This window comes from Marmota monax, unplaced genomic scaffold (assembly GCF_021218885.2).
Source record: "Marmota monax isolate L192 unplaced genomic scaffold, Marmota_monax_Labrador192_F-V1.1 WCK01_AAM20220418_F8-fsc00064, whole genome shotgun sequence".
Lineage (NCBI taxonomy): Eukaryota > Metazoa > Chordata > Mammalia > Rodentia > Sciuridae > Marmota > Marmota monax.
In genome coordinates this window covers 5,778,197-5,804,850 of record NW_026694542.1, presented here as the reverse complement: position 1 = coordinate 5,804,850, position 26,654 = coordinate 5,778,197, and the positions used below count along the sequence as shown (strand labels likewise).

The window sequence follows — 26,654 nt, the reverse complement described above, 5'->3', positions numbered from 1 at the left end:
TAAAAAATTATGGCATTTGCAGGAAAATGGGTGGAAGTAAAGACCATCATATTAAGTGAAATAAGTCAAACTCCAAAGATCAAGGCTTGTATGTTTTCTCTCATATGTGGAAGCTAGAGAGGAAAAAGAAAAATGAGATGGATGTCTTAAAAACCAAAGGGAAATCAGTAGAGGAAAAGGACCAAGGGGTGGGGATTGGGGAGGGAGGGGGAAGTGCCGGGGAATGATATTGGTCAAATTCTATTGTTATATTCTGGGCGTGTATGAATATGTAACAACAAATGCCATCAATATGTACAGCATAATGTGCCAATAAAAATGTGTAAAAAAACAAAAAGGAGAAAAAAAATGTGTGCTAATGGGAATAGATGAATAGGTTATTTTAGTTATTCTTAATCCTTCATGTAGTATTAACAAAGTTGTGCCTATATGACATTAAATTTCTATAGGAAAAGTTAAGTCAGACAGTCACTCAGTTGTTGAATTGTTTAAACCGTATAGAGTCCCAAAATTGTATTTTTTTAATCTTAGTTTTTCAGTTTTAATCTAGTTATTTATGTTTTTATAAAATAGAACTAAAAGAAAATGGATATTTTCAAGTCCTTCAAACAGAATCTACCTCATTTTTTTTTTCTGAGGTTTGGGGAAATTATTTATTTTTATTTTCAGTTCCCAAAATAGCTGTTTTTTTTAGGCAACGGGTTTCCTGAATAGGACTCAAGATCTCTACAGTTCACAAAAACGCAGCTTTGCTGGTTTATCCAGCCAAACCATCAGGCTTACGAGGAATAGATTGGCCAATTTTAGAGCCTTCTTAGAGCAAATGCAAAACCAGTACCAGTTCTTTAATATCAAGTGAGAAGCTTGCCTTGGCAGGTGACGGTTTCTGCTGTTGCTCAGGTGCTTTTCCACATTCATCTTGGCTGTGACGGAACTTGTCCTCGCCAACTAGAGACAGCTGGAGCCCTGTCCTGGGCAACCTGTCCTGGGCTGGAGAAAACCTCTCAGAATTAGGTCATGGGTTTGCCCTTTCTCCTGCTCCTCTCTCTCATAGTTAGAGGGGTGGTAAGAGAACTGAAGGGCAAACAGTGTACGGGAATACTATATTTTCTTCTCTATTTTAAGATGAGAATTAATTTGTAAAATGCCTGTTAGTTTTTTTATCTGTGGGTCACGTGTCCAGAAAACCAAAGTGGTATGAAGTAAGGGACACATAACTCAGGAGATTCCTGGAGGGCATTCTTCCTTCCAGAAATTTATCTGCCTACAAATTAATTAAACATCTTGGATTAATCTCTCCCATATTCTCTAATAAAAATTATGCTCATTTCCTGGATAACTGGCATTTTGCCTCACTTCAACTAAGCAACTGCTACTCTTTCTGTGTTTAGTTGAATTGATTCTGGAACCGAGAGAACTGGCTTCACTCTGATGTCGACGGGAGAGGACATGGGTTCCTGGTCATATGTACTCAGGACCCAGAGAAGAGAAAGAGGCTTGGGAAAAGAGGGAAGGGAAGGAGGAGATTGGAGTTGGGGGAAAGGATAAGAGAGCAAGGAAGGGAGATGGAATAACAGGAAAAATGAAGTCAAGGATCAAGGGGGTAGAGGAACAAGAAGCAGGAGAGGAAAGCAAAATAAGGCCTTTTCTACCTCTCACCCGAGGAGTAAAATGGGAATTAGACACATTTGTAAAATACTAAAGCCAATAACCAGGGCATTCTTTGGAAGACTTGCCTAATGGCTCTGTGTTGATTTTATGGAAGAGGTTCAAGAGGTCACTTTCACCAGAAATGCACCAATCCTCAGCCCGGATCTCAGCTTGACAATGGGTGTGTGAGAATTCAGTTCTGCTCACAGCAGAACGCCTTTGTACTGAATCCATCTTCTGATGTAGAATGCAGCAATTCCATCTTTCCCATTATCTTTCATCACTACTCACTGAAGCCTACTCCTTGCAAACAGCTCTAAGTACAAACACAATGTCCTTGGCCTTATTTCTTTATCTATCAAAACCCATTTTACAACATTCATTTTGCCCTGATTCCTGCACTCTAGCTAATATGTGATGTGTGTGTGTGTGTGTGTGTGTGTGTGTGTGTGTGTGTTTTAAAACAGGGTATTACTGTGTTGCCCAGGTTGGCCTTGAACTCCTAGGCTCAAGTGATCCTTCCCCCACCACAGCCTCCTGAAGAGCTAAGATTACAAAATTTTACGAAGAATAATTTTCATAGAGTTTGAGAAGGAAACAAGCCAAATTTCTTCCAAGCCCAAACTCATGCTTTAACAGAAGTTTTTCTCTAGGAGGGTTTACATTCTCATTAAACCCTTATTCTTGGGTCAGCTTCAAGCAAATACATTCCATGTGTCCCATCCAACCTCTGCTCATACAGAAGCAAAGGATTTCCAGGTTGGAAGGGGGTTCCAGGGTCAAGTCAAAGCTCTCATCTGATGCTTGGGTGTTTTCTACAATCTCCAGCAGCTCTCGGTGCTTCTCAGAACTCTTTATTTTTTTTTTGCCTGTGGTTTCAATGAAGCAGAAGGAGGTCATTCAATTTACACACAGCTCCAGTTCCTCTTATTTTGAAATGAAGTCTGGCCTAAGTCTCTTCCAAACACCAGTGCATCTGGGGCTTCATGGGAAAGGGATAATCAGAAGGTAGTTGTAACAACTCCTTCAAGTATTTTCCTTTCAGATAGGTAGATGGATAGGGAGATAGAACTGATGACAGAACATCTTTCTTCTTGCTATCACTTTGTGCCTCTTCTTCTCTTCTCCACCCTGTCAATGTCTTTTCCATTAGTCAATCTTCCCCAGCACTGGGGGCACTGACTGTGTTTCCCAGATACTGTCCTCCCAGTTAAGGGTACTGCATGACACTGACTCACTTATCATGGATGTAGTACCTTACGTTCTAAGTGACTAGGTAGAATTCTCCTGGCCTCTTCCCTGTGCTATTGAACCATACTGAGCACATCATCTGTTCCCTTTCCCTACTTTTTCACACATAGTATTCTTACAGCATTATCTTGCCCAGTCTAAATCTGTGAAGCTTTTTATAAGTTTAGATAGAAAAACTTTACCTTTATGTCAGTGGGATGTCAGCCTCTTTTGTTGGGGCTACCAGGGAGGAGGCCTGTGAATTCTTAAATATGTCATCCAAAGAATGCAATCCTTCACCTCTTAGCGTGTCCACTGCTAACTCTAATGTGAACATTAGTTTCTTGGACTGAGAGATTTGAATGGGAGTTGTGGTTTTTCTCTAACAGCAATGAGAACTTGTCTGACAGTAGCTAACCATCACTGAGCAAGGTCTTATCTGTCAGTCACTGATACAATTTCAACTGTAACCTGCCTCATAAGTGCATTTTCCCATGCAAACTGTGGGTGCTGTTACAATGTTCCTTTTACAAATCAGAAAACTGAAACTTAGAGAGGTTAACCTTCTCATATATGACGGGTAGGTGGTGAACCTAAAATTTAAATGCAGGTCTCACACCAGTTTGTCCTCCAAAATAGAGGTCTACCTGGTCTTGCTGCTCCTGCTTTCTCTGACCTTAACTTTCAAAAGCCTTTCTCATTTCTGGTGGCCTCAGTTCATTCTGGGCCTTATCTTCTCTGAAACCACTTAAACAAAGCCCTCCTCCTTGTGTCTTCCTTCTTGACTGTAGCTCTTGTGTCACATCTCTTATGTGTCATGTAAAAACATTTCTCACAAAACTCCCTGTAAAGTCACATCAGTATCTTTTACTCCAACCAGTTCTCTCTCTCTTTTTTTGTTATCATCATTTATAATTATTCCATCCTAATCTCTTTTTAGGAGCTTCCCAATCCCCTGGAGTCATTTTTCATGAAGCAGTGAGATTCTATCTCTATTTTAATTATAATATTTAAAAAATCAGACATTTGAAGTTTTTATATCCATGTCTGACAATGTCCAACTTTTTTTTTTTTTTTACCTTGTTACTAGACTTTCTAAGATAATGCATCCACTTTCCACTTTCATCCATAGTTACTGTCCATTTCACATGCCTAACATTTTCCTTGTTAGTAAGAGTTAGATCCAATAAACAGACCCCTAGTTGCTTTCTTCTAAGAAAGGCTATCACCAATATGGTAAGTCAAGGAGTTTACCAACCAACAAAACACAGATGAGTAAGAATTGCATTTATCTATTCAGACACTCTGAAATTCTACTCTATCCCCAAATAAACATAAGTTATACACACCATTTCCATATCATAGTTTCAGTGTAAAAAAAGGGTCATGGTGCTTAAAGATGGCTACTGAGTTTTAAATGGTTGAGGAATTTAACAGCAGCTATCCAATCAAAAACAGTGTCACAGAAACAAATTTAGATGGCAAAATGGATCTATCTTTACCTTTTCTTCGCCTCTTCTAGCCAGACAATCTGACATTTATAGACCCTCCTGAAAACTATATTTCATCCTACCTACCTATTCAAGCTAGCTTGTATCCTAGACATCCATAAAGCCTGGTCTGTCCAACCCAGCTTCTTACCCCCATTAAAAATTAGTGCCAAAATGATTGACTCACTAATTAATCATGTCACAGCTTCTTTACTACCTACTCTGCTATTATCTCAAATAGTTGCTTAAATCAGTTACTGCCATTTAACTTCTGTGTATCTATATTTTCACCCCAAATATATTATAAATCCCTTGGAGGAACATAAATGCCTCTCCCATAAAAGCTTTCAGAACATAGCAATGTCAACACACCATGAATAGCAATGATTAATTATAGTCAGCTGGATTTTACTATGAGCATGGGGAAATTTCAAGATAGAGAAGTGAATAAGATTTTACATATAAAAGTCAACATTCTTTACTTTTCTAAGTTATTTTAATATTCTATGACAAGCACAATATCTGAGGTTTAGCTTTAGTGACAAATTCCACTGGTAGCAAAGTTAACTATTCATCATGGGGGCACTGTACATTTCCCCAACTTTAAATCTTAGCAACTATGGACTAATTCCACATAAACCTTTTTATTGATAATCAAGGGTAATCCTTGTTCAGTTCAAATCATCCAGCATCATCACAGATAACACTAGAGATAGAAAATAAAAATATGATCTCTTGAGAGATCAAAGCTGAAGTCTTAAAAGACAATAAATAAGATAGATGCTTAAGAAGTCAAATGAAGAGAGATGCCACAGTTGGCTAAAGAGACCAAGAGGAGTTTCATTAAAAGGGAGTCCTGAGACTTGTCAGGGGAAAGGCATATTGTGGCAAAGGCACAGATTCCAGGAAAAGGTGAGATACATCCAGTTTATTTTTTTAGATTTTTTTATTTTTAAGTATTTCCCAGGGCATAAGAGGTACACACAAAGTATAAGTGGCATAAGTCTCCAGCAAGGAGATTTGGGGCTGAATTTCAAGTGTTGTGAGTGCCAAGCAGAAGCATTTGCATCTCAATTTCTAGGTGATGAGGAGTTTTAGTGCCTCATATTTATTTCTCGGGAAACGTGGAGATGCCATATGTCTTCCGTTTGGCCCTTCACCATGCACCGTGGTTCTGAGGCTGGCTTACACAGACACAATCATCCCGTGGCTTTGCACACTGACTTTTTTCCAAGGGGAGATGGCAGAAGAGGGGAGGGGAAGGAGAGAGGCCCAGGTCTTTACTCCCCAGACGCATCCCTGTGGGTTGCACTGAGCTGGCCTTTTTCCTTACTAAAAGTCAGGTGTCCCTCTCCACAGCTTTCTCTGTCCCCAGGTTCTGGCTCCTAACTCCCTCCCCTCTTCCCTTTAGAACCCTGGTGGCTATAAAGGATCCCTCTGAATTAAAGTCCTTAAGACTCACCCGATTTACACATTCCCTGTCTTCTGCTGAGGCTCTTCCTGATGGAAGCTGCAAGTAATCCAAAGAAAACTGATGGCAACAGTAGTAGGTGCCTAGGATCTCTCCCTAAGAACCATGTTCTTGGCCTCCACTGGGCAAAAACTCAAGAAAGAAACCAGAAGAGATGGGGGAACTGCTTCCTCTTTGAGATAAGTCCAAGTGAAGGTCAATTTCCTTCTTCTTTTGCTTGTTTTATCTGACCCTGTCACAAGGTATGTCTATTATTTCCACCACCTTCATCTTCCCCAGAGGTGGCAGATCCAAGAGATTCCACCTTCAATGAGTGACAGGCTGCATCCATAAAACTGGTATTAGATGTCCTTAGAAGTCTGTCACCCATTTTTTATTTTAATATCTTGAGTCAATTCAGTAGCTTTATCTAAAACAGATTAATTAGCTCCAAACCATTTAGCATTTTACAATGTAAGTTTAATGGGAACGGAGTGAGAGATTGATTCTAAGGTAGGATTCTGACATCCACATGCAACCAACCTTAAAGGAAGGTCATTTCAAAAAATACAATTATTCTGGATTCCATCTTTAAGAGTCCTATGTGTCATATATACATGGTTCCATAAAAATGGTCCCCACCAGAAACAAAACAAACCAAAACAACATCAACAAAACATTGCATAAGAACTACCATTGAAAGTAAGCAACGTAAAGGGTGAAAGAATTCTCATTGTTAGGTAAAAATGTACATTTTCTATCATGCCCAAGTCACAGTGCATTTTGGACTCTCATCTCTTATCATTCCTTGCTATTCTTGTGTTGAGGTTGAATTCTGGCCCTAGCCTAAGCTAAGAAAAGCCCCCTGTCAGGTCAAATATGTTAAAACAAACACAAGAACACACAACGGGGGCTGTGGCAGAGCTGCTTCATGGTTTTGTGCATAAGACATATTTAAATGCCAGAAGGAATAATGTTCACAGATAAAAATGTGACACAAAACACACAGTTACCGGGGTGCATTTAACCTACTGACACAGCTGATCTCAGACTTCAAAATGTGGCATCTTGCCTAAATTCTACAAAAAAACACTCCCAGTCTAGCACGGTAGTTTTTAAACATTTTGAGTTGACTATTTTTTTTAAGGCAAAAAAAAGCCAACCTAAATTCAGAGCAGTGATCTGAATCCTCACTTCCAAAACAAGTGACTCATCAAACACCACCTTCTAAAAAGCACACAAGCATGATTTAGTTATTGCCTATCAGGCTGAGGCATTTCATTACCAGGTCGTTTATCCTGCTACCATCTATATTTTATTTTCCATTTTTCATGAATGCAAAGGGCACTGCCAGCTAGTTCTCAGCTCTTCAAACGGCTGACAACACAAATGGTGCCAGATATAAATATTTACATCATCGAAAGTAAATGTTTCCCAAATTCCAAACTTCAATGCCTTTGAAAATTGATTTGGATCAGGTACACTTTGCTGAATTGGAAAGATTAAAAAGTCACTTGTCCAAAACAACAACAGCAACAAAATCATAACATGCAGAGGACTTTCCACATCAGGACATCTCTCACTTTTTTTTTTCTTTCCCATTCCATTTGAGGGAGAATCTAGAAATTTGTTTCTTTCTTTCACATCAACATTTTCCTCTAAAGCAGTATGATACAAGGTAGAAATATAAATCCGTTGTTGGTGTTAGCTTGACATCTTTCCATCCTACTCCCAAAGGATGTTTAAACAAAGCAAAGCAAAAACCTTCAGTTGCATTTTATAACTTTTAGGGAAAAGATCCAGTTCCTTTATGCAGCTCCAAGATGTGGCCTCTGCCACCTTCTGTACCCCATGCCCAAGCCAGCAACCACTCTTTGGTTTCTAGGCTTTAGCACTGCTCTCCATATTCCAGGTGAATTCTGGAACTCAGGCTCAAATCCCATTCCATCTTGGACTTTTTGTATTTGGTTTGACTTTACTGCTTTTCCCTTTGCATAGAGTGCAATTATCCCCCCTGTCATCCTCTCCAAGAAAGAAAAGATGCTTGAATATATAACCAGAACTTCAACTTTCCTTTCTTAAATACTGAACAGAAAACTCACAACACATTCACATCTTTAAATGAAGGATTCATCGTTTTTTTAGAGAGCGGTGTGTGTGGAAGCCATGTCAGGTTCTTTTAAGGTTCATAAAAATAAAACTGCAAATGAAACAATCACTGGAATGGCTTAGTTTTCTATAGAATCAGAAGAGCAATCAAATGACCTATGTAGGATCCTTCTAAAAACAAAAAGATCTTCTCAAGCCATATTTAAAAGAGCACACAAATACTATAGAAGTGGTCTTGATCTCATGTGCAATGTCTTTTAAAAGCTTCATTGCGATTTGAGTCAAAGTCACTAACAACATTTTGTTGAGACATTAGGGGTGTGTGTGTGTGTGTGTGTGAGAGAGAGAGAGAGAGAGAGAGAGTGAGAGTGTGTTACATGGCAGAAAAATATTCCAATATACCAGAAAGGGAAAATATTAACTTGCAAACTCTATAGTGAGGATAGTGAACAGATTACAAAGAAGAGAGAGTACAGCCCTGTGAGCTCAAACCCTGGAGAATCAGCAGCCAGTGATAATGAGAGTCTATAATTTTAACCCTATTTTTTTAAATACAAATGACTTTTCATTCCTCTTGAGTTCACAACAATCAAATCACCTTCAAATGCAATTTTCTATGTGTGTAGGTTTTCCCCCACCTTCAACATCCTACTCGAGAGTAGAAGGTAGCTGAATAGAAATGCAGCAGCAAGAGAAATGCTCGATTCCAGCACTGAGAAGACCCTTCGGGCAGTATCTCCTTCCGCAAATTAAGGGGACCTCATCACAGGGCCCAAAGTGGGGTGGACTTCAGCATGAGAATCACAAAGCACAGCATAAATCAGCATTTCTGTGCATGCATTAGGATTCTGAGGCAGCAAGATGCCCCTAGGAAGATTAATTATTGATTTTCTTATAAATCATCTAAGGTGATTGTTGTTTGTTTGTTTTTCCTTCCAGGATGATAAACATCTGATTTTACTTTGGTTAAAAAAAATAATTCCTTTTCACTTCATTCGAGTTTAAAAGAAGAAGAGAAGGATTTTCCCAGCCTCTTATGCAAGGGAGGCAACTAGGTTTTCTGATCTTCAAGGGGTACCAAGGAATAGGACCTCGGGCAACCTCTAAGAGGTACACAGTAATTAGAAGCATGACAGTGAGTAGGTAGAGAGAAAAAGGCCAGTTTAGCTGTGATGAAATTTGTTGGCAGCAGACTTGAGGTCTGTGGTATTGCTAGTGTGGAAAGACAAACTCATCACAGAGACAAAGACCTGGAGGACCAGCTGTCAGAATCAGCACTGATCCTGCTCCATCCTCCAGTTCCCAGTAGAAGCAACATGGCGGCTTACCTTCCTGCCGCCAGTGTTGATGCGAAGGGGCGTCAGGAAGGGGTCGAAGATCATGTGACTGGTCTCTATGTTGACTGGTGACTGCCGTTTCCCCACAGAGCAGAGATTCCAAGCTGAATTCACCAATCCCCAGAAAGAAGGAACTGGAAATAAAAACAAATTGTAGAATTAGGCTGGGTGGACAGGCAGGGAAGCCATGGAAGAACGATGACACAAAATGGTAAAATCAAAGAGAGTCACCTCATGCTTTCACCCAGGGAGATCCCTGGGTGTCAGGATAGTATTTTCCTGGCCTGAATTTTGGCCAATTTCTTTCAGACCTGTATTCATGATATCTGAAGGTCAGATTTTGTTGTTTCAGGCCAGTTTATCCTGTGGCCTCTTGTTTGAGTAGAGTTAGCATTAATGCTTTAGTAAGCACAAAAGGGACTGAGATGGGTGCAGACCTCACGGATTCAGCAAAGCCTTTATTCAGCAGAAGGGTCAGGAGTCAGAGGGGCTCACTTTCTGGGTAGAAAATGGCACTGATTATTTGGTTATATGGGCTATTTGGTTACATTGGAGGTTGTTTTAGAACTTGAGGACTTTAACAAAACGTGGGCAAAAGGTTGCAAACATCTGGAATGTGTTTTTACTGGGCATATATATATATATATTTTTTTACTGAATGTATCAATTAGACAATTAGTTTTTACAGGGTAGGGATGGAGGGTTCTACATTCAGAATCCAGTGTTCATCTAACCTCCTGAGGCCATTGTATTTACACACGGACAAGATTGATGTGTAGTTTCACTGTCACTGGGGGGAATTTATTTGGGAAAGGATCCCTCCTTCCAGAGACTGCTGTCTTGGATTGATGGTTATCTCCCTTCCAGGGCTTGTTCTGTCACTGGGAGATAATTGATTGGAAGGGTCAGTGTTTTGGTTTCTCTTCCTCTCCCTCCTCCCAGGTCACACACTGTCTTGGGGTTTATCAATTTCATATCCTTCAGCTTTCATTGTCTTTGAAACCCTATCATCTTTGCAAATTGTCCGAGCTACACCAAATATTTTAGTAATTCCAGAGTTGATGCTCTGTTTTCCTACTTGGCAGGAATATTGTGGGCATCAGCTTTGTCCCATCTAGAAGATATTTGAAGCTTTTCAGAGAGAGTGTCTGTCATTCAACACATCCAAGGTGTTTTTCTTTGGGTTGTCAAAATCAAACCCAGGGAATGAATTATTTTTATGACCCCCCCAATCAATGCTAGACAGGAGCTTGCAACTTGGCTCTGTCTTTGTTTGGCTCAGCTCTGTGTCATTAACCTAATGTTCCAGCAGCTGAAGAACGTGATCATTTGATAGGCAGAAAAAAATGACATTGAATATTGAGTGCAAATATCAAAAAAAAAAAAAAAAAAAAAGCTGTGTGCTCATTTCCAGCATCACATTAAAACGCCTTTTAGGATAAGTCTCTATGGATTTCTATTCCTAGTTTCCTCTATATAAGAGGGTTCACAGGACAAAGGGGAACATGAACCTACTCATTTTACAATACTGGAGAAACTAGTCCTTCAGTCTTGCACTGTCCTTTTAAGTACGAGGTGCAGGATCAATGTGTTCCCCAGGTGTCCCTTAAGTTAAATGGCCATTCATCCTGTAATCCATCCAAAGCTTGTAGAGTGAGCTACCTTATGCCCAGCCCTGAGTTAGATTAAATCATGGCAAAGGCAGATAAGCACAAGAACAATGAACTCACCAGGGAGGTGAAGTCACACTGAAGTGTGTCATGAGACTATAGGTGAGGGGCACCCACCCAATCCCATCCTGGTGGGGTTGAGCCAGGGATTATTCCTGGAGAAGAATATAGCCCTCCTACATGTGCATACCCTCTCAGAAGCTCAAATTGAATTAGCCTGTAACTTATAGCAGCTCTCATTCCTGTCCATAATATGGACAGAGAAAACTGAGGAATCTGGAAATCTCTTGCCAGTCACACAAGTCCTCTAATTCAGGAGGAGAATTGGGCAAAATGGTCTGTCTAATGCCTTCTAAATCCAAAATTAAATTCTTTGACCCTTTTATTGGTTCCAGTCAACACTGAGTAAAAGTGGGAGAACCAAAATCAAGTTCCTTGGATTCCCAGACAAATACCAACATAAGATAGACTTCATTTTGAAATATGGTAAATAATAATAATAATTTAGTAATAATAATGATTTAGTTTAATTCATGCCAGTAAGACTCAGTGACTCCATTCCATCTAGTTTAAAGAGTTTGATTTGGCTTTCTGGCAGGTAATGATTTTCAAAATGGCAGCAATGACCAGAGTTACAGAGGGAAAAGGAGAAAGAAGGGGAGGAGAAAGAGAAGGCATCAAGGCAAGAACATTTACATACATGCATGTGATTCCTTAGCTCTCTCATTTCTTACCATTGTTTAAACTGTCATCACTGCAAATCACTCAACATCTTTACAAGTCACCATGTCCTAGCAAAACTACAAGATCTAAGGAGGTTCTTGCATTCTGAATGTACCTTTACAATGTACCTTGACTTAATCCTGTACTTACTCTTCAATAATTTCAAGTTTATTATTAAAATAAAGTTCATCGGGACATCCTTTTATCTCTCTTTGATGTATGTCAAGTGGCACATGGGAGGATGCCAGGGATACAGTCATGGCACTGCCACATGTTAGCCGTGTGGTCAAAGCCACAGATCCCTTGGATCTTGGTTGGTGTCTATGGCTCCTATGGTCAGCTGAATAACAAATGGCTTCTTTCCAAATATGTCTACATCTTAACTTCAGAAACTGTAAATATGCTATAGTTTGGATCTGAAATATACTCCAAAGGCCCATGTGTTAATGCTTTGGTCCTCAGCTTGGCATTACTGGTAGTAGAAACCTCTTAGAGGAAGAATGGAGTAGGAGGTTTTAGGTCCCTGGGATGTGTCTTTGAAGGGGATTATGAGACCCCACTTGTTCCTCTTCCTCTTTTTCTTTCTTAACCATTAGAAAGTAAGGAACTTCCTTGACCATGTGCTCCCACCATGATGTTCTGCCTTGCCACAGACTCAAATTAGGCTGGGTGGACAGGCAGGGAAGCCATGGAAGAACCCAGGCTAACCAACAATGGACAGAGAAATCTCTGAAACTGTGAACCAAAGTAAACCTTTCTTTTTATGGTGATTATTTCAGGTGTCTTGTTATAGCAATAGAAAACTGACTAGCACACATGGGAAAATGTACTTTGCAGATTGCAATTGGAGATCTTGACACAAGGAGACTTTCTGGGTAAGCCAATGTAATTCCCAAGAGCCCTCACAGAGGGAGATAGAAGGGTTGGAGACGTAGAGAAAAGACAAGGATGGAAATAGGTCAGAGTAGAGAAGATAATAGTTAACTTTGACGGTGGAGGAAAGGGCATGGTCAAGGAATGCAGGTGGCCTCTAGGATAAAAATGGCAAGAAGATAGGTTCTCTTTCTAGAGCCTCTAGAAGGAATACAGGTATATTGAAACTGTGATTTTTATTGTTCTAATTTAATTTTTATTAGACCTGTATGGTTATATTTAGTAGTTGGGTTCATCCCAACATATTCACACATGACCCTGTGATTTTTTTAACCCTGTGAGACTCATTTTGGACTTCAGATCCCTCGAACTGTAAGAATAAATTTGTGTTGTGTTAAAGCACTCAGTTCTATTTGTTACAGCAGCATCAGGAAACTAATACAGCTCTTTAAAACTCTGTGATACAATAACCTCTTTGATAATCAAGACATCCATGATGTGTGGGTTTGGAGGCAGGGTGGGGGGCTCCTCTGGAAGGCAGCTGAGTGATAAACAGAGTCACAGCTGCTACTCATTGCATTTCATCTACACCCATGAAAATCATTAACAAAAATAATCCCAGCCTCATAAATGGGCTGTAAGACTGAAATTTTGTGGCAACATGCGTGGGCAGATGCTGCTCTGGCTTACTAATAAACTTCATGCCCAGAAAGTCCCCCCACCAAAGCACAAACAGCAAAAACTTTATGTGAACATCTGCCTTTGCTTTTATTGGGCATGGGATTCTTTATGACAAACAGTTCTGGGGTTTTATATCCCCACTTCACTACCAAGTCCATTGTCACTGATTCTAGCCACCTGCTGAGGAATTAGAGCACAACCGAGCAACCCTCTCCTCTGCTCAGTTGTGCCTTCCTGGGCTCTGCTCCGGAAGGGGAAGCTAAGTGTATTCACCACTGAATTACTGATTTCACATCAGCCATATCTGAAAGGGAAGCCAACTCAGAGATCATCTAATCCAAACACATACATGGAAGTAAGGCCACAAAGGCAGAGAGTAAAGTCCTCAACCCATGCCCACACAGTCAGACGAAGGCAAGAAAGGGAAAAGCAGACCAGAGGCTTGGTCTCAAGATTTCCAATGCCACTGAGGCTCCATGGTCCCAAACCACTCCTCCCAGCAGGCTCCACTTAGGAGCAGATCATCATAGCCAGGGAACTTCAGAGTCAGTGATTGCCATGGCCCCCCTTAGACTTTTCCTGCTGTTTGTCTTTTGGTAACTTAAGAGTAATATTAGCATCTGTTTTGCAGTTCAAATAAATTGCAAGTGCAAGGGTGAAAATCAAACTGCTTTGAAGTCAACTGTGTCAGTTACGATTTTTCAGTGGCCATAGAATCATTCATAGACAGAATGATCTGGGAGGAAATAAGGCTTCAGTTCAGGTGAGGAAGGTTGTGTTTGGGTCCCAGCTGCAGGGCCTCGAGGAGACCTGCTGGGAAAGACTGTTCACAAAGAGCTGCTGCAGGCATAGTGTCTTGGGGCTGATGAGTCTGAGCAAGGCTCTAGTCTGCATGAAAGGTGAAGGCAATGATGTTAGAAGCAGTGCTGAGCTCTGGGGCAAGAATTAAAATGCTGATGCTTGTCCAGGGGCCTCAAGTACCCCTGGACAGGGATAGGTGTGCACCTATGGTATAATCCAGGGATATGCTTCAGGATGAAGGCTGTGAGAACTCAAGGGCATGAAGTGTGCACGCTTACTGGGGCCTGGGAGTGAGCTGGTGGACTTCATGCACAGAGCAAGATGGATACATGGACCAACGCTGCAGGATCCGAGTGAGACACTGTCCTTCTGGATTTGTGCAGAATTTTCTGCACAAGGTTCTCAGGCTTAACTGTCCTCTGTAGTATCACCCTTCAGGTTTATGGACACTCCCTACCACCTTTGGGAGCCGTGGTGGGGTCATAGAATCTGGTGGCACCGCTTCTATTTCCACATTTGAGAATTACTGCTGAATTCTTTGTTTTCATGTCTGTCCCAATAAATCCGATTTGTCAACTTTCTTCTGTTTCTTAAAATATCCACTATTATGGCGTATCTGTTAATGCTTCCTTTTTCTAGCTTGATATATTGTGCAGGAAAAAAAATGTAAATAAAGTATAATTGAGTGAGAATCATTTTAACTAATTAATAGACAACTGGTCTGAAAATGTTTGAATTCCATCATCCCTGGCATCTTTTTCACACAATCTTCTAATTTACATATAAACTAGAACACACAACAGACCCGAATATCTCTGCAAATTAATTTTCAGAGACTAAACAATGGAACTTCATGGCAGCACCGCAGCTCCAGGTTCTCTTGCCAGAACATTTCCCCCATGGCCACACTGCCATTCTTACCATAAACTACAAGTCCCCCGTGGTCTCTTGGCAATGGACCCAGTGATCGATGAAAGATGTTCAGTGACTGATTTCAACCATTTGCATCAAGAGCCTTGGCAAACCTAATGCAAAACCGATCAGCTGCTCGTTCAAACCAGTGAGATCAAAAAGCTCCTGTTTAGTTTATTAATGCACATTGGTGACACCCAAACCAAAGCCAAGCTTCTTGTCAAAACAAGAAATAGGTCAAGAAAACAAGAAACAAGGTCAGGTGTGGTGGAATATGCCTGTAATCCCTGCAGCTCAGGAGGCTGAGACAGGAGGATCACAATTTCAAAGCCAGCCTCAGCAATTTAAGGAGGCCCTATGAAACTCAGTGAGACCCTGTCTCTAAACAAAATACAAAATAGGGCTGGGGATGTGGCTCAGTGGTTGAGTGCCCTGAGTTCAATCCCTGGTACTAAAAAAGAAAAAAAAAAAAGAAATGAAAACAAGGAACAAGATGAATTAAGTTTGCTATTCAGAGTTAAAATTTGTCTTGATGATATTTTCATCCTAGAGAAGATTCTCCAAAGTCATGTCATGAGTTAGGTATCTTCCATCTTTTTTTGTTTAGAGTCAGCAGAATTTATAGAGACCATGCTATTGTGGGTATAGGTGTTAGACACTTGGAATTAATTTTTACAGTTTGTATAAATCTGCTATATATTAGGGGAATAAGATAAACTCAATTCCAAAGTGTTGACTGATGGCCTATGATTTACCATGTATTAGGTGTAGCACTGAGAATTCATGCAGCAAATATTTACTAAGGACCTACTCTGTGCTGGGTACTATCTTCAGTTTGGTTTGTAATGAATGAGAAGTGGCTTCTGCTCTCCTGAGTCTGGTAGCCCAGTGAAGAATATGAGACAAAGAAGTTTATGTGTGGGTAATTAAAACTCTGAGCATGCTCTACAGATGATTATGGTGATCATGAACTATAGAATGAAACAGGGACAAAAGACATAACCTAGGCATAATGGTCACGGATGGTCTGGTAAACCTTGGAAGGACCGGGAGAATTGCTCCTGGTGAGTGTGGCAGGGAAGGGGACATTCAAGGCAGGGGTTTTTGCATAGAAGAGCTTGATGTGTTCAAGGAACAGGGAGAAATCAAGTTGACTTAAGTCTGAGGGAGAAGATGAGGAGAAAAGTAAGATGGAATTAGCCAGGTAGATAAGGGACAGATGAGGCATGATTCAGAGTTCTACAGGTCCCACCAAGGAGTCTGCATTTTATTCCAGTACAATAAAAGCTACTGAGAGGTTTTGATAAGGGACTACATTGTCTGATTCATGAATTAGAAGCACATATCTGCTGTGGCTGGAACATAACCAAGGGTAAACTTGATCATCCTTAGAATGTGTTGAGTGGGAAAATAATTGATTCCCAAGCAACAGTTGGGAGACATAGGATTTTTATGTGAATTCCATCCAACTGTGTGTTTAAATTCTATCTCAAAGGCAGAACTAATTGAATGTCTTAAAATCTATTCTCTTCAACATATGTGCCAATAAAATAGTGTTTTCCTAGGATCCAACTAGTGCTTTCCAAGTCATAATTTGAGGCAAGGAATATTTTCACAAAGAGACTCAGCTAAGGCAATCTCTCCTTGTTTTCCAGCAATAAACTAAGCCCCCAACTTTTCTGCCAAAGGAAAGCAAATGAAAGTTGGGAAAATGAATACTGGCATAAAACATATCTATGGTGAATTCAAACCTACAAATAAAGCCTTCCACTTCAATATAGCAATCTCTACTTTGGGGTTATAAAGCATGTGAATACATTTTAAATAAGAACTCATATCTTTCCTTTGCTCTTTCTCTCACCAATGCTGATTTACTGTCCCTTCCCCTTCTTCTCAACTGTAATAAATCTCCACTTTGAGCCATTATTAATCAGCATGTTTAAAATACCCACTGCTGCAGGCTTTTGGCCCCTTTCTGATCTGAGATTTATTTCATAGAGGGAATTGGCCTTGAAACTAACCCCTTTGCTGCTGAATTCTTCCCCCATGCCTGGGACTCTGATTCATAGCACATGGCAGGGGGTGTCTAGCCAGGTCCTCTCATTCTGTCACTTGGGAACTTCTAAGGAGTTGCATATATCCTATTTAACACAGAATCATTAATTTGTGCATTTCTCTAAGAACGCAGTGGACCATATTTAATGCAACAGGGATTGAAAGATCAATCAAATGCCCCCACTCTTAAGATTAGTTCGGTGGGAAGGAAGACAGGCTAGCTAAAAGTCAGTTGTATCGAAACACCATAAACATTATGAAAAAGGTGGGTGCACAGTGAAGCTGAAACACGGATAGCATGGAGCAAGCTGACCCTGTCCTGGGATACGTCTTCCTAGTTGAGCGGGCATTATGGCAGGACTTTGGGTCTTGTAACTAGTGAAAACCCTGAAGCGTTTCCTCATACAGAGAGACACACTAGACCGTATAACTGAGATGGATTGCTGCTAGAATCTGAGTTACTATTAAACAGGGGGCATTGAAGGCACTGGAGTCTCCAACTTAGAGAGTTATTTTTGAATAGGAGAAAAATAACGTTACCATATCCTCACCATGGAACCTTGAGAAGTGGATCCAGTTCTATAGTGTCCGTTTCTCAGTCTGTAAAGTCGGATGGTAGCTTCTTCAGAGTTTGGGGAAGAGAGAGTGAGAGCATATTTATAAAAGCATCTAGCATGTTGTTAGTTCTGTAGTGTTTCATGAATGCTGAAGGAGGGGTTGGAGGGGTTGTCAGGAACCGCATGGCCACCAGCCCTGTGATTCCACTTCTATAGCACTCCTGGGGCAGAGATAAAAGGGGGTGAAGGATCCAGGCAGAAGATTAGGGTGAGGCAGCTTTCAGATGCCCACACAACCCAACCTAGTTTCAGAGTAGGGAACTCTGAAGGGAGTCTGGGTAATAGAATTGGCCACTTCATTTCATAGTTTTAAGGAGGCCTGTGCCATTATTTCTTGGCTCTTTAACTCTCACTGTTAATGGATGGAGGGAATGAGCGGTGACATAGGACATCTGGGGTTTTAACTCCAGAGAGAATTCATTTTCATTTAGCTTTTGGGGGCTGTCAGATTATTTGTACAGCAAACTTCAGCTTCTACCTTCCCTGTGTGGTTGGGTCCAATGTGGTAACTGACTTGCATCCCTGAAAACGCATTAATTGAGGGTGAAGAGAAAGAGAAGGAGGAGAAGTCTTCATTTGCTGATCATCCAGCATTTAATAATTTCTGTGTTAGCAGTGTGACATCTCTTGCTTGCTTAATTCCTCTGACAGTTCTGTGAGATAATACTATAATTATTTTATAGACTCCAAGGTAAAATGACTTTTCAAAGTCCCTTGACCAATAAAGAAAGAGACTAGAATTTGAGATCAGCTCCTCTTTAAAATATCCAATGCATGTGTGGCAACATGTGAAACAATTCATGGGTGTATAAAGCAAGAGATGGCCATCCACCTTCCTTCCCGGGGCACTTGTGAGATCAACAGTGTGCTACACACCATTCAGCATTGTTCCTGTGCTCAGACAAGCATGAACATGCCCAAATGCATATGCACATATTTTGAAAGGTTCTTTTTTACAAAAATGCATCTTGTTTCAAGTAACATTATGCCACAGATGTCCCTTCATGTCACTACTAACAGAGCTCCTCATTGATATGTAAGGCTTCGGAGCATCCCCAGTTTGAATGCCCCCTCCTTGTCTCCACCATTTAACCTAAATGAAAGACATTAAGGCTATTTCCATCTTATTTTACCATTAAAATCAATGCTACAATAAATAACCTCAAACGTGTTCCTTTTGTACTGGTGCTCTCATTTCAAGAGGGACGATTCCGAGAGGTAGTACTATTCACTTGAGGAATACACATGCTTTATTTTAATAGATGCTGCCAGGTCACATTAGAAGATACTGGCAGGATCTATGAATATTTACACTCCTATCAGCTGTGTGATGTGTCCATTTCCCCACAATCTCCCTAGCACTGGATGTTATTCATTATTTATTTATTTTTGGCAATCTAACAGGAAAAAAATGGCATCTCATTGATTTAATTTGCATTTCCTAACTACTGCTGAGGTCAAGGATATTCTCCTATGTGCTTCAGTTATTTGCATTTCTCTTCGGACGCTATTCTTCATGTATTTTTCTCTGGGTTATTTTGTTTTTGTATCAATTTTAGCTGCCATTTGAATTACAGAGATATGAACCTTTTGTCATATGCTGTAAATAATCTCCTTCTAGCCTAATATCTAGGACTTAACCTTGTTTTTGATTCTTTACATTTTTTATGTGGTTGGATTTACTGATTTTTTTTTCTTAATGTTTCTGGGTTTTTCTTTCACTGAATATGGCTTATCCAACTACAGCTTATATGAACATATGCCTTGAATGCTCATATTTTTATTTCTATCCTTTTCACAATTTTATTGTTCAATTTTATTGTTCATAGATGCTACAAGACCAGGATCCAGAATGTTTCCCATATAATAAGTGAATAATGCCAGCATTATTTAATAAACAAGCCACACTTGTCTATCTAAGTTAAGAACGTCTTTATCACATATTATGTTTCTAAATCTATTGGATTTTCTTCTTGCCTTTCTAGAATCTTCTGTTTGCATCTTCCTGTGTTGGTGCCACACTGTTTGGAGTCTAGTAACATCAATGGTAATTCATAAGATCAAGCCTCCTGATCAAAAATGGCCACTCTCTTTCTCTGCTAGCACTATGGTGCCAGAGAGGCCCTAGCTCCAGGGAAATGTATTAGGATTAATGATTTCAGGAACCCTACTTTCGCATTCCTGGGGGTACAAGATAATTGGAGTTACTTGGCTCTTCCTCCTGCCTTCAGGTGGTTCTGTGTTAAATCACACCTGCTAGAGCACAATGGCTGCTCTTCTCCCCCAGAAAACCCTCAAAGGGGAATGTCCCTCTAAGAGACTTGGTCTCTAGCATAAATGGCATACTTGGAGCAGCTCTGGGGGACTTGTCAGAAGACAATGCAGTAAGGTGGAAATGGCGCAGCATTTGGGGCCAGGAGAACTGAATTCATGGCCTGATCCTCCTAATAACAATCACATGTATTGACTGCTTATCACGTGTGGGACACTGTCCTGAGTGCATCCCATAGATTCCCTCATTTAACTATCTAGGACGCAGACTTTATTATCTTACTGTTTCTTACAGATCATGGAGGAATTTGAGACAGAAGGACGAAGAGGAGGAGGAGGAGGAGGGAAAAGAAAAGGAAAATTGACAAGTGGAAGACTCAGGATTTAAAACTCCTGCATTTAGCTCTGGATTCCTTGTTCTTTTTTTTTTAAATTTTTTATTGTTGGCTGTTCAAAACATTACATAGTTCTTAAGTGGGTTATGAGCTCCCATTTTTACCCCATATACAGATTGCAGAATTACATCAGTTACACATCCATTGATTTACATATTGCCATACTAGTGTCTGTTGTGTTCTGCTGCCTTTCCTATCCTCTACTATCCCCCTCCCCTCCCCTCCCCTCCCCTCTTCTCTCTCTGCCCCCTCTACTGACATTCATTTGTCCCCCGTGTATTATTTTTCCCTTTCCCCTCACTTCCTCTTGTATGTACTTTTGTATAACCCTGAGGGTCTCCTTCCATTTCCATGCAATTTCCCTTCTCTCTCCCTTTCCCTCCCACCTCTCATCCCTGTTTAATGTTAATCTTCTTCTCTTGCTCTTCGTCCCTACTCTGTTCTGTTACTCTCCTTATATCAAAGAAGACATTTGGCATTTGTTTTTTAGGGATTGGCTAGCTTCACTTAGCATAATCTGCTCTAATGCCATCCATTTCCCTGCAAATTTTATGATTTTGTCATTTTTTAATGCAGAGTAATACTCCATTGTGTATAAATGCCACATTTTTTTTTATCCATTCGTCTATTGAAGGGCATCTAGACTGTATCTCCTTTCTATCCTGACGCCTCCCCTTGAGCCAAACATTCTTTCCTCCTGAGCCTCAGTCTCCTCATTTGTAAAGTCAGGATACACTTTGCTGAATTAACTTGTATCCACCAAGGATACAAATGAAAATCAAAGTGACAAAATTACCAACACCATTCCTAGTCAGCTCCGTTGCCTGATGGAGCCATGGAGTATGCCACTGGTGGACATCAAATTATCTGTCACTACAGCTTCCCAGGATGGGTACCACTGGTTTCATTTTGTGGATGAGGAAGGGGAGCTCAGAGAGGTGAGTAACTTATCTGCGGATGCTCAGCTAGTGCGTAGCGTGGCTGGTGACTTCAACACAGGTTTAACTTCTGTCCTCATTCTGCAACCACGCATCCCTCATTCTCAGCATAGAACTAAGATGAACTAAGCTGCCATCATTATCTCCCCACTATTTTGCTTTCTCAGAATTAAGGCCAATGAATCAGACTACTCATTCCTGAGAACCCACCAGACAGCATAAAATACAATCCGTTTTATGTCATCAAGCTCTTAGTTTGTCTCTGACTTAAGATTTAGCCTGACAATGGTGTTAAGCCTTATCAGATTACTTTGGGCAATTTTTCTTGCCCCATTTAATTACTGGTGCTTCAGATAAAATCTGAAATTAGTTTATTGACGCTGGGACTCAAAAACCACCATGAGAAGAATATTGCAATGTGTGCTCATAAACCAGCCTATTCATTATTTTCACCTAGGCAAATTGGGAGAAAACAACCAGGCTGGTGCCTCTGAATAACCACACAATGTACTTGAAGTTTATCAAAAGTTGAAGCCTCTTGGCTTCAAGGAACCCCTATAAGTAAAGCTGAAACCAGCTGTGACACGAGAATCAAACACCAGGTAAAAATGACACAGCCCCTGGAAAGAGGTGACCTTCAGCATTTGGAAATTCTAAAGTTCCATAAGATGGCATCAGGCAATGCTTTCTCACAAATTCAAACATCTGGTGAAATACTTTTAAAATCCTGCAGAACACCTGGATATCTTAGAATACATTGTCCTTTATTTATGTAAACTTTTGACACACTCTTTCCCAGCTCTTGCTCTATGTATACACAAAATTATACCCATGTAAATGTCAAAAGTGGGCAAATCAGGAAGGTTAAGATAGTAATTCAGGTCCTGGTACCCAGATGCATATGATCATCTGAGCCTCACCTTTCAGCCTGTTCTACCAGGGGGTGTTTCATTTTTTTTGTAATTTCCCACTGTGTTCACATTCATGGAATCCTACAGAAGCCTCCAGATGTTCCACTCTGTGTTGAGATGGACATGTATTTAGGGAATTTTCTTTATCATTTGCAAAAACAATAGAGCTCAGTTATCTTTATGAGACATCAGGAAAAATAATTTTCATGCCCCCGTGGAGTCTTGGAGCCCAAATACAAGATACTTGTTCACAAAGCAGGAAACAAAACCATATAAATGACTGGTTGATCTTTCATCAATTCTTCACCAGGCTCCATTGCCCAATAAGTCTGCAAGTATTTTCTGTTGAGATGCAAGGTATAGTTTTCATGATCTAGTAACTCTACCAACACATTTAACTTGCTGTCCAAACTTTCCTATTCAACGGTTGCATAATCATATTTCATAATGCCAGGCGGGGAAATTTGCAAGCATTTATTGTAGATCTCTACCATCTCCTAAATCTCATTAAGGATTACTTCAAAATGTTCCTTGTCCAACCCAGTTCCCACCAGCCTAATGAAGGTTCCCACTTCCGTGTGTCTTAGTTTCTGCAGCAACTCCTTAGCTAAGTTTCCCATTTCCAACATCAGTTCCACATCACAAATGACAGGAGAGCTGGGCACGTAAGGAAATTGGGCTAGATCCATGGACCCCAACAGAATTTAGTGCATAAAAATATCAGGATTAGGATTCTCTGGACTTATGTTCCTTTGTAGCCCAGGAGATCTGATTGGATGCTACTGTCATGTCCCTAGTTTCCATTCCAATTCTTAGCACAAAGTAGGCACCCAACATAATTTACTGAATGGAGAGATGAATAAATAAATGGATGGATGAGAAAGAGCAGGACCATGATGTCTGTTTTGTGCCTTTTCTGCTAGTGTTGGTCATACTATTGTACTTCAATTCAATTTGTGGAATGAATGGATGGACATATTGCTCTATGTCAATACCCTGAACAGCACAACGTGGTCACACTTTCTTTTGTGCTTTTGTTTTTATTCTTCTTTCCACATTCCCTTGGTCAAATTCCACACATTTTACAAACCCTAATTTAAATTGCAATCACTCTCTCAAGTCATTCTTTGCTATTTAAGTCATCATTCTGTATTTTTAGAGAAGTGGTTAGATGCTAGAAAATTTGAACTTAATTATGCATGGCTATAGTGGTCATTGTTTTGCAAATGTATTAGTACCATTTCCTATGCAGAAGCAAGCTCCTCAAGATCAAGAATTTCATCATGGTCCAGGATCTGATAATACAGCTTGGGCCTATGAAAGACGGTTAATGAATTGGTTGACCAAAATTAAATCTAACGATCTATAAAAGAAAAGATTTCATATTTGAAAAGACACAGAAGTGAAACAGACTTAGTGATATTTTGGCACTTCTCATCAGCTAGTCCTTAAATCTATGCCTGGCAGTACGGGACCCGTTGCAATTCTACCAACATGCCATTCCATGGTTACTGCCTGGAAAGCCCTTGCCCATGTGCCTATGTAGAGAATACATTCTCATCTTTCAAGGGGCAGGTCAAGGGACCCCTCAAAGAAGCCTTCCCTTTCTGCCACTCCTGTTCAGCAGAGTCACATGCCCCAGCTCTGTGATCCAGGGGCATTCATTTATTCTAACACTCACATTGTGTTGTAATTTTTGCATATAACTGTCTCCCCAACAAGAATGGACACTTTTAAAAACAGAGACTTGTGTCTCTCAATCACTATTCCTAAGCATGGTACTCAGTATACAATAGACTGACAGGCAAGAGAAAAATTTGTCAAGATCTGATTCTATACACTAGCAGAAGAAAAGACAAGGAGTGGGAAATGGGAAGGCTGTCATTTTACTGAGCATCTACTTAGTGATAGACCTGGTGAAAGGCTTTTACTCAACATGTTTGATTATCCTCTACAGATGCAGTGGGAAAAAAGATCAGATTCCAGGGACCTGGTATTTTGTGTTCACATTGTAAAGTACGAATTCCAGGTAGAGAGGGCATGTGATGGCATTCTTAGCAAGTCCACAACTCAGAGTTTGGATGCCAAATGAAAACACAAAATTCAGAAAAAACAAGAAAAGAAAAAAATAAAACCCAAATAAGAAAAATGTATTAGGAGATTTTCAGTGGGCAACACGAAGGTGAATAGAAAAGTTTGACGGGTTGGACTTAAGCAGAAAAGCACTTTATTCATTTGTATATCCACAAGCATCATATGCTCTGAGCTTTCAAAATTTGGCCCTCTGAATTTAAAGGTTCTGCATCAACAGATTCAATCAACCATGTAGTGAAAACATAAGAAAAACATTACATTGTTGCTGTCATGGACTATGTAGACAATGGGCCTATAGTGGTTGCATCTGTACTGAATATCTTATGTATATTATTTATGTCAGTATTCCTGGAACGGTATAACAATTATTTATGTAGTATTTACATTGTATTTGGTGAGATTATTTAAAACATATGAGTATGTGTGTACATTCTATGTGCATACTATGCCACATTCTATAAGAGACACCAGCATCTGAGGCTTTTGGTATCCAAGAGGGATCCTGGAACCAATCCTTTGAAGATTCCAAGGGACAACTTTATAGCACAGTCATCCAATTCATCTTTGTACCAATCATGAAAGAGAGATTTAAGGCTACATCCGATGATCAGAAGGGAATAAGAAGAAGTAAAATGGTACTACCCCAGGAGATTCTGATAGGCATCAATACAACTCTAGAACATGAGGATATGCCTGCCTGTTCCTGTACTTTTGTTTACATTTTTAAAGATATTTCTCACTTCCACAAAGAACTATACAAAGAATCAATGATAGATGATGTCAAAATGCTTTTGTAAACTGCTATACAACTCCTGGTCTTTTAATTATTCATGTTTATGTTGCAAAATGCTTATCTATGGCCAACACTGTTCTGGTCAGTACAATTTTGCACTTTAGGCAGGATGACACCTGAAGATCATATTCTAAATAAAAGGAATACATCTTTGTTATAATGCTTGCTCAAATAAATCTCAGGGATATCAGGCTTTTTCCTTTACCACTGCTTCCTAAGGAGTAAGTGGGGTGCTTGACAAACCATATTCCAACTTGCAGCCTCCCCAGGAGATCCCCAATAATCTACCAAAGCATATCCATGCTGATCTAAGCTAAGCCTTCTTTTAGAGATTGATCAGGCTTACAAGACTCTCTCAAATCAATGGCTCTGGACATTAAAGTCCAACAATTTCTTTTTGAAATAGTAAAAATCTGAAGTTTGCTCATTATAGTTGGCAGCTCCCTGGTCTTTACTGAGAAGAACTAACTGCCCTGAGGAAATACCAGTTCATGGTGACAAGAGATTAAAAGAACATTTGAGTTTTAAAGGCCAAGACACTTAGGAGACTCAGCAAGGACTGCTCACAAATTTAATCAGCAGTGAACATACCCCGAAAAGTTTCTAAGCAGCCATGAGCATCAGTTCCTAGTTTGTCATAAAGCTTCCCCTTTCTGCTCTTTATCTGGGTTTATTTATTTATTTTTGCATTGGGAAATCTTGATACATCAGCAGGGTCTTGATTTTTGCAGTGGTTTATAAAGCACATTCCTAAAACACAAAAGTTCCATTACTCCCTGACTTAATATGGCTTGAGTACCTCTTGTGTAAAACACTTGAGACCAGAAGTATTTCAGATTCTGTGTTTTTATTTATTTATTTATTTATTTATTGAATATTTACACAGACTTTCTCAGTTGAGCATCTCTAATCTGAAATTCAAAATACAAAATGCTCTGAAATCTAAATATTTTTTAACAACATATTGATGCTCAAAAAGCTTCGAATTTCAGAGCATTTTGGACTTTGGATTTGGAGATTAAGGATGCTCAACCCGTAGTACATGATTTCATTTGTCAGATCAAAAACTCCTTGCAGAAAGTCTAATTCATCCAACATGAGGTTGAATAGCCTCTTCTCTCAGAAGCGAGCAACACTTTTAAAAAATTCTCTTTGATCTAGAAAGGAGGCAGTAAAACTAAAGTCCAGAAGCAATCATGAGTGATGGATTAGCTATAAACATGCACCAATGAAGGTTTAGGGTAGAAGTGAAGCTTTCATTTCAAGGCATAGCAAGAAGTTATAAGCATAGACAGCATTCGTTAAGTAAGGCAATAAGGGAATAGATTAATATTCTAAAAGAAAGGGAAACAGGGAAAGATGGTTAAAAGATGAAAGGTCTTTGTAGGATGCCATACGTAGACAGTTGATGTAATACTGTGGTTGAATGATTAACACTTATTAAATGCTAAACTCATTCTATGCTCTGTTCTAAGCGCTTGCATATGAATTAATTCATGGAATCCTCACAACAATCTTATGATGTGGGTATCATTATCATCTCATTTTATAGCTGAGTAAACAGAGGCACAGGGAGATTTGATGCAAATTACCCAAAGAATTGTAGCTAGATAATGGTTGAGTAGGTTTCAAAGTCAAGCAGTCTGGCTCCAGA

General features: G+C 39.9%; 1 protein-coding gene across 2 annotated transcripts in view; it reads right to left on the bottom strand.

Annotated features, from left to right (window-relative positions):
* Ca10 (carbonic anhydrase 10) overlaps positions 1-26,654 on the bottom strand; it is a 494,041-nt gene that overhangs the window by 267,774 nt on the left and 199,613 nt on the right. For both annotated transcript variants that reach the window (XM_058571496.1, XM_046420608.2), the window contains exon 4: positions 9,258-9,400. In XM_058571496.1, the coding sequence (XP_058427479.1) occupies positions 9,258-9,400 (143 nt within the window). The remainder of the gene's footprint in view (positions 1-9,257; positions 9,401-26,654) is intronic.